Source organism: Balaenoptera physalus, assembly GCF_965194825.1.
Source record: "Balaenoptera physalus genome assembly, chromosome: 6".
In the NCBI taxonomy this organism is placed as follows: Eukaryota; Metazoa; Chordata; class Mammalia; order Artiodactyla; family Balaenopteridae; genus Balaenoptera; species Balaenoptera physalus.
The window spans coordinates 129,146,372-129,160,308 of NC_138885.1; the positions used below are offsets into that span (position 1 = coordinate 129,146,372).

The 13,937-nt window shown below is 40.7% G+C and overlaps 1 protein-coding gene across 1 annotated transcript in view; it reads right to left on the minus strand.

Annotated features, from left to right (window-relative positions):
* Nucleotides 1-13,937, minus strand: part of DNER (delta/notch like EGF repeat containing) — a 326,447-nt gene that overhangs the window by 128,117 nt on the left and 184,393 nt on the right. Inside the window, exon 6 of the mRNA XM_082464617.1 lies at nt 6,478-6,631. Within this exon, the coding sequence (XP_082320743.1) occupies nt 6,478-6,631 (154 nt within the window). The remainder of the gene's footprint in view (nt 1-6,477; nt 6,632-13,937) is intronic.

The following is a 13,937-nucleotide window of genomic DNA, read 5'->3' on the forward strand; positions in this document are numbered from 1 at the left end:
AAAACTAAGGTAAATAGAAAACATCTCTTTTCAAGCATCCAGTCCCCGCTATGGGGCAAAATGGCCTAATACTTCTCCTCTTAAGAAGAGTCCTGTTTGATATGAGAAAGTTGAAAGCATGACATGGTCCTGAATCACATGTTTGTACCAGGAGGGGCCTCAGCTCGCAGTGCGGCTACACACACAGGAAAAGACTGTAATAAAATGATCAAGAACATGGGCTTGGGAGCCCGGCAGAGGACCTGGGTTCAAACCTCAGCCCCAACAGTTATGGGCATGTGCACCTGGCATGGCGGAGACCATGAGAATGCTCGCCACACTGACTCCTCTTCCCAGGCAAAACCTCTAGGGACCAAGGGACCAAATTCTGGCAAACGGCACGTGGCGGAAGTGACATAACGCCACGTCCAGGCACTGCTCTCAGAGCGTCACACAAGACCCTCCAGATCCCTGAGTTACCACCTGGAGGCCAAGTGCCTTCATCCAACTATGACACAGCAGAAGTTTAACCTCCACTTGGAAGCCACTGAGATTTGGGGATTGGTGTGTGACTACAGTCGACTGTCCCTCTAATATTCTTGGCCAAGTTACAAAATCCCCTGTGCCTCAGATTTCTCATCTACAAAAATGGTATAAGTAAGAGTGTTTAACTAGGAGCTTGTTCTAAAGAGCAGCCTTGGAAAGCACTTAGCACAGCCCTGGCACGTGGTTACACTGAATAAACACTAGCTATTAGCGTGTGCACGCATCTGTGTACTTCAGTAAAAAGCAGGTGGAGAGGGACTTCCCTGGAGGTCCAGTGGTTTAGGACCCTGGGCTTCCACTGCAGGGGGTGCAGGTTCGATCCCTGGTCTGGGAACTAAGATCCCACATGCTGTGGGGTGCGGCCACAGAAAAAAAATGTTAAGAAGAAAAAAAAAGCAGATGGGGAGATAGAGCTAGACACTAAAAGGGGAAAGAAGGGCTGTTCCCACAGGACGTGGGAACTGATAAAGTAGAAACCGGCCTAAGAGAACTGCAGGAACAAGTCAGGAGGTAGCTGAGCAAAGAGACAGTTAGGTACCAGATTTCCTAGATCTCCTCTACCTCTGCTTGGGATGTTCTAGAACATGAGGGAAAATGGAGGCTATAGGGGAGGGAATCCCACAGCCCCAGTTCCAGGAAAGGCCAGCGAAGTTGCTACTGGGAGTCAGAGAGACCCTGATAGAAACAGTTCCAGGAAAGGCCAGCGAAGTTGCTACTGGGAGTCTGAGAGACCCCAGCCGACGTGAGGCCACCTTTGGATAAAGTAGAAGGTGAGAGAGATGAAGACAGAGCTACAGATTCAAGGAGAGCAGAAAAGATTTTAAATAGCTGCTGTGGTTCTCTAGCTGCTTTACATTTCTATTAAACAAGAAAGAATTTCTTTTATGTGCTAGGGTTTTCTCACAGGTAGACAACTGTATGCAAACTCTAGGCCATTCAAGAACCGGAAAACAGCGTGATGTAAATGTCAGTGGAGATTATGTAAAGTTGTTTAAACTGTGACCAGTGTACAAAGGTATGTATCTCTAAAATAAAACTGTATGTTATTTCATGAAAACTGGATAGATTTAAACCTGTAATATTCAGGAAATTGAAGAACAACTGTTAGAAAGTCGTTTATTAAAACAATAACAACTTACAAACGTGGTGTTATAAAATAGTTTTGTTGTTTTAATAGAAGAAATAAAAGACGATCACTTTGTAAATCAAGATCTGTTTGCCGTATCTCAGCTTCCAGCAAAATTCTAATGAATTTACTGGAAATCACCAAACTGCCCCTGAGTCTAATTATCAAAATCCAATTCTTAGAGCGCAACTCTCTGTTCCTGAAGCTAACTGAAAGTCAAAGTACTATTTTTATTGTTATTGTTGTTATTAGAAGAACCAAGGAGAATGCTGTATGTCTATATGTGCCACCTGGAAACACCCAGAAAAAGCCATGATGTGCTATCCACGTGGAAGATATTAAATCATCTTAGATGATAGAGGTGAAGTTCTGCTCCCCACTAATAAGCAAAAAATAATTTACAGCGCTTCTGGAAATTTCAAATCAATGGTTAAACACTGACAGTGCAGAAATGCCTAAAATGAGAATAAGCACAGTTAAAAACGTATAAAGTATCCAGTCATTCCAAATTCTATCAGCAGCTTTCTAGAGAAGGGGGCACAGTGTAAAGGTTTCATATACTATGTATTTATAGAAATGGAGTATTTTTGAAGAAGAGAAATAAAGTTATAGTAAAAGATAAAATATCCCAATTTCAAACCATATATACAAAAATCAAGTTCATATTAATTAAATACTTGGCTGAAAATCAACACTTTTAAATGCCTGGTAGAAAATATACTTGAATATCTTTTAGATCTTTAGGAAGGAAAATATTTTCTTAAAGAGGATATAAAATGTAGTAACTAGAAAAGCAAAGTTTGCAAAATATAATTAGAATGCCCATTCATCAAAAGATCCCTCAAAGTTTGGGGATTAATATATACACATTCCTATATATAAAATAGATAACCAGCAAGGACCTACTGTAGAGCACAGGGAACTCTACTCAATATTTTATAATAACCTATAAGGAAAAAGAATCTGAAAAAGAATATATATCTGAATCACTGTGCTATACGCCTGAAAGTAACACAACATTGTAAATCAACTATACGTCAATTTAAAAAAAAAAAAAAAAGATCCCTCAAAGTGAAAAGACAAATTACACACTTGGTGAAAATATCTTCAGTTCATACAGTTGACAATGACAAATGATTAGAACAAAAAAGAAACAGAGAACTCTTGCAAACCAATGAGAAGAGCACACACACACACACACACACAAATTTGGACAAGAGATAGGAAAACAATGACCACAGGAAGAGGAGCCCAGCATCATTAGTGAACCACAAAATACAGAGACCACAATGAGGTACCTTTTCTACACCCATTCAGTTAGCAAAAATTAAAACTTCTGATACTACAAAATATTGAAGAAAATCTGAATCCATAAGATCGCTTACGCATTTCATGTGGGAGTATATATTTGTGCAACCACCGTGGAAAACAGTTTGGCAAGACCGACTATAATTGATCAATCATATATGCTATGTTCCAGAAATTCCACTCCTAGGTACCTAAAGCAACCCCTAGCACATAAACAATGGAAGGCGTACAAGAATGTGCTTATCTGTGCCTGTCCACAGGAGAAGAGAGCAATTAAATTTTATATAGCAATCCAAATCCAACCACGTAGATGCACCTCAGCAAGACGGGATCAAGTGAAGAAAGTAAGCACCAGACAATTACACGCATGATAACATAACATGATTCACGCATGATACTGTTTTTATAAATTGGAGCACAGTTCAAACAAAGATAAAATCTTCTGTAAAGAACATGTAAATGCTAAGATCATATAAAGAGGAAAACAAAGGATGGATCAACTCAAGATTCAGGGTGACTGTTAGCTCTGGGTGGGGAAGGGAGACCGAGGGATGGGCTGAGGAGGAGACTATATGGTTAGTCATCAGGCTGAACTTCTGGTTTTGGTGGTGGCCACCGGTGATTACTGCATATTAAAATAGCTAAGTATGGGGGCTTCCCTGGTGGCGCAGTAGTTGAGAGTCTGCCTGCCAATGCAGGGGACACGGGTTCGAGCCCTGGTCTGGGGAGATCCCACATGCCGCGGAGCAACTGGGTCCGTGAGCCACAACTACTGAGCCTGCGCGTCTGGAGCCTGTGCTCCGCAACAAGAGAGGCCGCGATAGTGAGAGACCCGCGCACCGCGATGAAGAGTGGCCCCCGCTTGCCACAACTGGAGAAAGCCCTCGCACAGAAACGAAGACCCAACACAGTCAAAAATAAAATAAATAAATAAATAAATAAATAATTTAAAATAGCTAAGTAAATATATAAAAGCACGCTACGGACAAGATGAGAGAGTATCACGAACCAAGCATTATGGTCATTCCAATTCTGTGCACCTGAGTTCCTTTAAAAATAGAGAAGTCTCCTCTGAGAACAGACCTGGATAAAATATCAAACAAATCATTTCAGTCCAAACAGTGACAAGCTCTACCTACCAGCCCTGATTGAGACTATTTATAGAAGGATCTTTATTTGTCCTAGCATCACTTATAAAAGAGAAATAAAATTGAAACTCTCTTAAAGACCCATCAATAGAGGAGTGGTTTAAAACATCAGGCCACGTTCATACTCTTTCATTAATTCATCTCATCAACACATTGTCTGAGCATCCTGGATTCGTCAGACACGGTGGGACACAATGTTGAACGGAATTGATTCAGGTCCTGCTCTCACAGGGTTGACCCTGGGCGGGAAGACAGGCAGGAATCAAAGAATCACACGTGTACACGTCCACTGCAAACAGATGAGGGCTGTGAAGGAAAGGAACGCCCAGCTGTAAAAGAGGAAAAGGGAAGAAGACCTAGACTGAAGCATTCAGCTGAGACTTCCCAAGGAAAGGGGGCATTTAACAAGGTCCAGAATAGAAACCAGGCAAAAGGGAGGCAGCAGGGAGAGCTGTCCAGGCACAGAGACGGGGAGGTGGTCCTGCAGCAGCTCAAGCAGGCAGGGAGATGAAAGGCCAAGGTAGCTGGTCCCAGAGCAAGGTGGGCAGTGGGGTGAGATGGGGCTGGAAAGGCGGGTGAGCGACAGATCACGGAGGAGAATGAGGCTGAGAATTCTGGTCTTCATCCCAAGAGCGATGGGAAGAAGGGGATTAAGTGGGAAGGCAACTACATCAGATCTGCGCTGGAAAATAATCACCCAGGAGAATGGACAGTCTGGGGGCACTGACATAACAAAAGCCAGGGCTCACTTTGGCATGATCACTCTGGTTCCAGGGCACAGCACAGTCAAGAGGAGACAGAGAAAGAGTGAGAGGTTATCTCAGTTACACAGACAAGGAGCAAAGGCAGCTAGCCTGGGAGCAGTGGCAGTGGGGCTGCGGAGAAGTGGGGGGATTTGCGAAGTCTTTAGGTGGTAAGATGGAGAACACGTGGAGGCAGAAAGGACAGAGGGTGGGGGGCACTTAGGGTGACTTGGAGATGTCTGGCTTGTAGAGATAGATGGAACACCAGAAGCTGAGCCGTGTGGAGCTGGGGGTGTGATGAGCTCAGTTTTGGAATGACTGAGCTTAAGGTGGCCTGGAACATCTGAATGGAGATGGCAAGTAGGCAGCAGTTTCACCTGGAGATACAAATTTAGGAGATGTGCTACGAAATTGTTAAAATGAATAAGGTAGCCCCATATGTACTGACACGGAAGGATATTTATGATCTACTGGTAAATATACACTGAAAAAAGTAAGTTGTAGAGCCGTATGCATACTATGATCACTTTTTAAAAATATATAGAAAAATACTTAATCATCTGATCTGCAAGGGAAATACACACACACACACACACACACACACACACTGGTCTGGAAAAAACATACCAAACTATTAACCTACCCTTATTATAGAGTTTGGGCTGGGATAGATGAGTGAAGGACTTTCACTTTTTTGTTTATGAATTTCTGCATGGATGGGCCTTGCTTCTTACAATGAGCACTTAATCACCCCAACTTCCACTTCACTCCATCCCTCTCTCCATCCCCAGCTCTGACGTCACCCTGAATCCCTGCACAGTGGCGATGTTGGCAACAGGATGAGATGGAAAAAGAAAGATGATGTCAGTTTTCCACGTTATTGATGATAAAAAAGGAGTAATTTGGTGTTTGCTTTTAAGCTGCATCAAAACAGCTGTATCAGAATGTTCACCAATTAAATGCCATTCCTGCTCCTTGAGGGTTTATAACCGAGTTGGCTGAGCAGTAAGTCAATACGATGATTGCCGGAGAATAGAAGTCTGTTGTCCACTGCCCTCTCCTAAGAGTCACCCTTTGTGCTCTGAGGATCTGAAAGTCTCATGTGGGATCAATGAATCCCCCATACTAACCAAGGAATATTAAAGACTTGCCCCATTGTGCAGGACGGTATTCCACAAACTTGGACTAATGAACATACATGAACACAAGGAAATGAACACAAATGAGAGGATTGGGTGGCATTACCTAACAGCCTGCACAGTTTAGCCTAAATTCTTCTTAAGTTACTTAGCATAATCACTCAGCACAGCGCCAGCCCACACTCAGTACATATTTGCAGAACTGTCTTTGAAACATCCAGGCCTCTATTTGACCAGGAATATCATTACTCCAGAACAAAAATGGTGGAATGCTAAAACAGAAGCATCCTAATGTCAGAAAGCCAGCCAAAGAACGTGATGTTTATCCCCATAGGAACTTCCTTCCTCCATTCCCATCAGCATGGGCTGATGGAACCAAATGAGACCTTAAAGTCACCTGTCCAACAATGTATGCTTAACTATCCTTAATTAATAAGTGTCTATTCTACAGAGAGACACACAGTAACTATTAACTATGGAAACCTTACCAGCAAGGCAAACACAGATGAAGTTGCCCCCATCTTGCTTTTCATTCGCATCAACACAGCTCGCATTGTTCTGGCAGGGTTTCCTCTGGCAGGCGTCAAATTCTTCACAGAAAGTACCCGTGTACTGATCAGCACAGTTACACGAAAAAGTTGCCTAAAACACAAACATACAGTGTATGTTACTTGAATCCCCTAAAATGTGTGCGTTGACTGTGAAACTCAAAGTTCAAACGTACCACTTATTTTTATAATTATACCAACATGAAGTATTTTAATCGTATCACTTATATCATGATCTGATTAAAATCACAGCTTTAAAAATATAGTCTATTTCTTTACAGTTTAATTTCAAACAAGTTTTTTATTGATATGTATCTCAATGGTTTTCAACCTTCCTAAACCATAAATGGAAAGAATAATTATTTTAAGCAAAAAATAAAGTTTCGCTGACCTGACATGGAAATGAGAATTATGCTAGAGCAGATATATTGAGCTACAGTCATTAAATTAGATGTCACTCCAAATGAAATCCTTCGGCATAGATAGTGCTTGCGACAAAAGCATCATGAAATGTGGCACGGGGCCCACCCTTCCAGATCCCTGAGAGAATTTACCAAACCACTCTGTAAATGAGGCTCAACGTGCAGCCACGCAGATGACCATTTCTTTGTAGCTATTGCTAATGAGATCCTTTCCTCACCCCTTTCTTGTAATACCCATCATACTTGCTAGCGATTATTACTGACATGTAAAGTGCTGACGTTATGTTACCTGTCATCACCCTGAGCTCTCATTACAGGTCAGAGGTTTTAGTTGACTCTCTTGAGTTTTCCAGATAAAACAAGCCCCCCCCACCAAAAAAAAGGGAACATCAATTGCAAATCATGATAATGTCACCTTCTTTTCTCTAGTCCTCATGGTTACATTGGTGGCACATCCAGAATAATTTTGATTTCAAAGGGAGGTTTGTAGACTATATCACTAAGTAGAATGCTTGGAACGATGATCAAATTTTATCAAATGCCATTTTAGCTTCTATTTTTAAAAATTATCTTTTTTATCTCTAACCTATCAGTACGTGAATTGAATGTTTAAATTCCCTACTACTGACTCCTTACATTCCTGGAAGGAAAACCCACAGAGGTCATTAGGTAAAACTGTTTTATGGCTGCATTCTATTTGTAGTTATATTTCTATGGCTTCCCTCTAACTTGCCCTAACCCACAGACTCCTTTTCTAAGAAAAACTGTCCCTTGCATGGTGACGTCATAGTTTACACCTTAAGGGGACGCCCCTTGTCACAAGCGACTAAACCAGGAGTGGATGGAACTCTGACCTCAGCAACCAACCAAGAAGCCAGACAGTCAAACATGACATTTAACTCAACCAAAACAGCCAGATTTTATGTAGGTGTCCTTCTTTTGTTAGTTGAAGTTGTTGTTGTTAAGAGAATATGACACATCCTTGTGAACTGCACAATCAAGTCCTCTTTAGTTTAAGGACACACTCTTCAATTACATCTTAGAAACTAGAACAACTGGAATAAAAGCAATGGCTTTTTCTACTTAAGTTACAGATAAATTTTCTGCCTTCTATTTCTATCATCTCATACCTCCTTGTGGCAAACGGAAGTTCCCTCTGCATTCTAGCAATAGTTGACTTCTTACCCGTTTTTTTCTTGATGCTGTGAGTTTTTTCCCCTTTTGTGTGTTTGTATAGACTTTGTAGTTGAAAGCTGGGAAAAGCTCATTAAGGACTATTAGAAAGGCAGCCTTGTAATTAGGAAACTCCTTTTCTGTCTTCTACCTAAATAGATGCTTCTCCAAAGAAGATATACAGATGGCCAATAGGCAAATGAAAAGATGTTCAACATCGCTAATTATTAGAGAAATGCAAATCAAAATTACAAAGAGGTATTATATCACTCCGGTCAGAATGGCCATCATTAAAAAGTCTACAAATAACAAATGCTGGAGAGGATGTAGAGAAAAGGGAGCCCTCCTACACTGTTGGTGGGAATGTACATTGGTGCAGCCACTATGGAAAACAGTATGGAGGTTCCTCAAAAAACTAAAAATACAGTTGCCATATGATCCAGCAATCCCATTCCTGGGCATATATCTGTAGAAAACTCTGATTTGAAAAGATACATGCACCTCAATGTTCAGGGCAGCACTATTTCCAACAGCCAAGACATGGAAACAACTTAAATGTCCATCAACAGATGAATAAAGAAGATGTGGTACATATGTACAATGGAATATTATTCAGCCATAAAAAAGAACAAAATAATGTCATTGCAGCAACATGGATGGACCTAGAGATTGTCATCCTGAGTGAAGTAAGTCAGAAAAATACAGACAACTACCATATGATATCACTTATATGTGGAATCTAAAATAGGATACATGCAAACTTATTTACCAAACAGAAACAGACTCACAGACATAGAAAACAAACTTATGGTCACCAAAGGGAAAAGGGGGTGGGGAAGGGATAAATTAGGAGTTTGAGATTAGCAGATACAAACTACTATATATAAACAAGGGCCTACTGTATAGCACAGGGAAGTATATTCAATGTGTTATAATAAACCATAATGGAAAAGAATATGAAAAAGAATATGCATATACATATATGTATAACTGAATCACTGCTGTACACCAGAACTAACACAACATTGTAACTCAACTATACTTCAATGAAAAAATAAAAATAAATAAATAAAAATTAAAAAATAGATCTCTCTTCTAAGGAAAATCTTGTCCTTGCTCAAATGGCCAACGGTGCACAACGTTGATATTTGCAAGAGGCTGTCTGGAGCCCCTTGTGAATCTGCAGAGTTGTGACCGCCTTTGAATGTAAAAGCTGTGCATACCCTGCAGGCACAATTCCAAACCGGGCCTCAGCATCATCATAAATTACTCCATGTGACTATTTTTGGCAGCTGTCCACTAAAAATTACTTGGTTTGTATCCAGTCATTCTATTTTTCAGATAAATTTCTCTGGTCATTTGGGGGATACATTTTGCATATAATTCATCTGGCAAGTTCCATGGAAAATATGTTGCTTGTGAAAATAAATTATTAAACGCCCCCAAATCAAAAGTCTTTCAGTTAGCATTGACTGAATTTATATATATATATATATATATATATATACTTTTTTTTTTAATTGAAGTGTAGTTGAATGAATTGAAAGATAAAATGAAAGCCGCGCATTTTGTTTTAAGCAGGAAGCTTGAAAGAAACCTTAAGAAATTGTTGAAACAATTGCTTTTGACCAAGCAAAGCACTGAATTGATTCTAAAACTTTGACTGATGGATGAGGAAGAAGATTAACGAATGTTTACATACTCTTGACCATAAAATTTTAGTTAAATCTTTGCATAATATGTGTCACACTGTCCATAAAGTTAGATTTCTTCCAAAGTCTACTTTCTACAAATGAAGAGCTTTCCTATAATATTAAAAGGATTTTTAAACAGCTTCAAGACTTTGACTTGTAAGGGGTCATAGATATTTATTAGGAAACTATGTTTTTAGCGTATTTATCGTAAAAACAAAAAAAAATGTGTTTGATCACTGATGTATAAACTATTCTATCAACCTTGAGTTTAACCCACTGACTATGATAGCACTAACCTATGTCCGACTGAGTTAACTGGCGGAAGAGACAAAATGGACTTAGTTAAAATCAGTAGCATAGCTAAGTTACAGACAGGGACTTCCTTGCAAAATTATGGTATATTTATAGGTAAAAATATTTTTTCAAGTAAAATGGAAAATGACCCTCAGAGATTAATTTTAAAAACCAATGCAGAATCTCAGTTTTTCTCAATAGCTTGAAGTCAGATATTCCAGTTGTACAGTAATGAAACTTTCTCACACAGTGGTAGGAAGCTTACTTTGAAAAGTTCTAGCTTAAAAAAATTTCAGTCATACCTGCGTTCACTTATTCACCCATATATATTGAGCACTTATAAAGAGCCAGGCACTGTTCTGGGGACACAAAAGTGAACAAGACTCTCTCATGGAGATTATATTCTAGTGGGAGTGACTGACAAACGAAATGATTAATAATAAACTCGGTGATAAATGCTGTGGGGAATATTAAGTAGGAAAGGGGAAGAGAAGGGTCCTATAAGAAACAGCCCTTTAAAATCTACTATTGCGTTTACCATGAGGACGTTGGCAAGAGCGTATAGGCCACACATCATTTTCTACCTCATTTATAAATTCCTTCCCAAGAAAATTCACTCATTTAAAAGTTTTACTAGTCATAAGAACTGATGTTTTGTCCTCATGAATGATGGAGATTATGTGACTGCTCATTTTTTTTTTCCTTTTTGATTTGGCTGCCACATGTTCAGAGTCTACTAGAAGTTCAGTTTTAACAACACTCTAGGGCTCTGTGACCTATGTGACTGTTTCCTCTTTCCAACTAGGATATCGCTTTTTAATTTAAATTTTCTCTGACTCTAACTTATTTTCTTGTATTTTTATATTTCAATACTTTACAGAATAAAGAGCCAAATGTTTGAATAAATAAATCTAAATTCCCCAGCATGGCACACAGGTCATTGGCAATCTGGCCCCAGCTTACTTTTCTGTCTCATCCTCTGCAATTTTCACCTCTCAGTAAAGCCTACTTGTCATGAACAAATCATCCCAGAGACAGAAGGGGTTTTTTGGGGGGTTTTTTTGTTTTTATTTTTTTGGCTGTGCTGGGTCTTCGTTGCTGTGCGTGGGCTTTCTCTAGTTGCAGTGAGTGAGGGCTACTCTTCGTTGCAGTGTGCAAGCTTCTCACTGCGGTGGCTTCTCTCGTTGCAGATCCCAGGCTCTAGGCATGCAGGCTTCAGTAGTTGTGGCACACGGGCTCAGTAGTTATGGCTTGCAGGCTCTAGAGCACAGGCTCAGTAGTTGTGGCACGTGGGCTTAGTTGCTCCACGGCATGTGGGATCTTCCCAGACCAGGGATTGAACCCGTGTCCCCTGCATTGGCAGGAGGACTCTTAACCACTGCGCCACCAGGTAAGATCAGAGAGAGAAGCTTTTTGAGGAGCTTTATTTTTCTCTTTCAGAGTCAGAATTTAGCAATTCTTGTTTACTTTCTCCCTTAAACAAAGTACACAGAAAATACACATCTCTTTTTGGTGTCCCAGTGACATCAGTGAACATAAAAAACTCAGCCAACTAGACACTGAAGCTCATTGTTTATAGAGCTTGCTCACATTGAATTATCTCTTTAATCTTCACCACATCTGTCAGGTGGGTATTCCCAGATCCATTTTAGGAGTTGAGAACAGACTCGAAAGAGAGGTCAGATAAATTGTATAAGGTGTCCCAGTTGGCAAGTGTACGGTCAAGGCTTACAACAATATCATCCAAGTCCTTTTCCACTCACAGCTGCATATCATCCTATCATCACCGTGATGATCTATGGGTACCATAGACCCATGTGGGGACGTCCTTCACCCTTACTCTAAAATGACTCCCAATGACAGTAGTATTTTATTTCCAGCTCCAGATTTCCGTAGTTTTTCCATCTCCTCCCTTGCTGTCTGGCTGTCTTCCCTATCAGCATCATCGACTGTTCTTTGGGTTCACTGATCCTAATTTCCTTCAGCCTTAAGAAAAATACCAAATCTATTCAAATAATGTGTCAAAATAGAGTAAAAACCTCCTTCCTGGTGGTTGAATGCATCTCTTGTACATAAAATGCCTAATCACTCATGGACAGACTTGGAAACTTTGGGCGATTCTTCACCAGAATTGGAGTTCCTTGATGTCCGCATACATAATAGACATTTGAGTGTTCACTGAATAAAGCTGACTTTATAGTCCGCTCCTTAAAGGTAGACTTGCATGAGAGTTCTGTGCAGGGTAAGGGTCCTCTTCTCCTACTTCCTTGTCTATCTCTGATGATCTTGTGATTTATTAGAATCAGAGCCACTTATACATTCTTCATCCACATCTTCATGCTAAAGGGGATGCTGGAACAAGGATTAGGAGGACAATTCCAAACCAAAACCTCTGAAAATGGAAAAGAGATGATTTAAGCCACTCCTACCTAACAGACCCTCAAAGCCAACTTCAACTTCCGTCATGGATCAGCCTGATTCCAAACAACATCTGGGCGATTCATAGCTAAGTGTCTGAACATCTGCAAGGTCAAAACTCTGGCTAATGAGTCGATAATTGCTGAAACTAGGCGATGCAGACATGGTAGTTTGCCAAATGACTCTCTCTATTTTTATGCATGTAGAAATTTCCCATAATAAAAAATTCGTTGTTTTTATTTTAAGAGTCTGGCTAAATCCCAGGAAAGGAAAGATAAAACTCTGAAACGTTAGAATCACATTTCGGCATCCTGTGTCCAGCTCCTCCCTGCGGGATGTGCTATTGCATTTACTGCAGGGATGTTGTGGAGAACATTGTGTGCACATCACCGGGTCCCCGTACATGAAGTCCCACTCCGGAAATTCATTTCACGTCCAAGTGCCAGGAAAAGCTCTGTTTGCCCTAAGGGACTGACATGTCTTCTCCTGTGGACAATATGAATCACATAACTGAGCATATTTCCCTCTGAACAGTCCAGTTTTCTTGAAGAGAAGGCTCAACCATTCCTAGGCCAAAGGAAGGCGTGGCCACCTCTCAGCTTGCCCAGCATGCCAGGGTCATGAGCAGGGCACAGCCAGCCCAGGCCACAGCTGGGAGAGAATTCCTGCTTACAGAGCCTACGGGGAAACATTCAGAAGACCTCTCTAAACTAGTGGTCCACACACGGCAGGGTCAAGAAGTAGAGTCTGTTTCCTATCGTTGCAAAGCTCTGGAATCTTTTTGCTCCCAGTTAATGGAGGAGCAATTGTCCGTGAAGATGATCCCCCCCAGTAAGGGCTTTCTGTAGCCCCCTGACAGAGTGACTATATTGCTCTAAGAGGACTTCAGGGAAGGAAGGCAATGAATCCTGTCTAACTCATGAAACAATGAAGCATTAGTCAGATTCTAACCTGAGCTGTCCCATCATGCCAACTGCACTGACCCTGAATCCGTGGAGATGGAGGCCACAGAAGCCTCATCCTTGTCGTTCTAAACCAAGAGCTTATTATTCCAGCTCTAGGCACAACAGCAGGTGGTCATTCAGGTCTGAAATTACATAGTTGACAAACACTAAAACCTTGATAAAAAGCAGTGACCATAGCGCACATTTTCATGTCATTAAACACAGGTGGCCTGTAACTAAAGGGTCGGAAGATCAGTCTAGCAAGTTCTCTTAGACATGTAGAATTCAGCCTTTTACTAAGCCCGGATTTAGTTATTTCAAGAGACAGAAAGGATTATTTTAACATAAAACTTAAGAGACTATCTGGGAATTCTATTTATGATGTAAAAGTCCTTATAAATGCCTTGTCCTGAGCCCAGGCCACACAAGAACACCTGGAGCCCAGCCACAGAGAC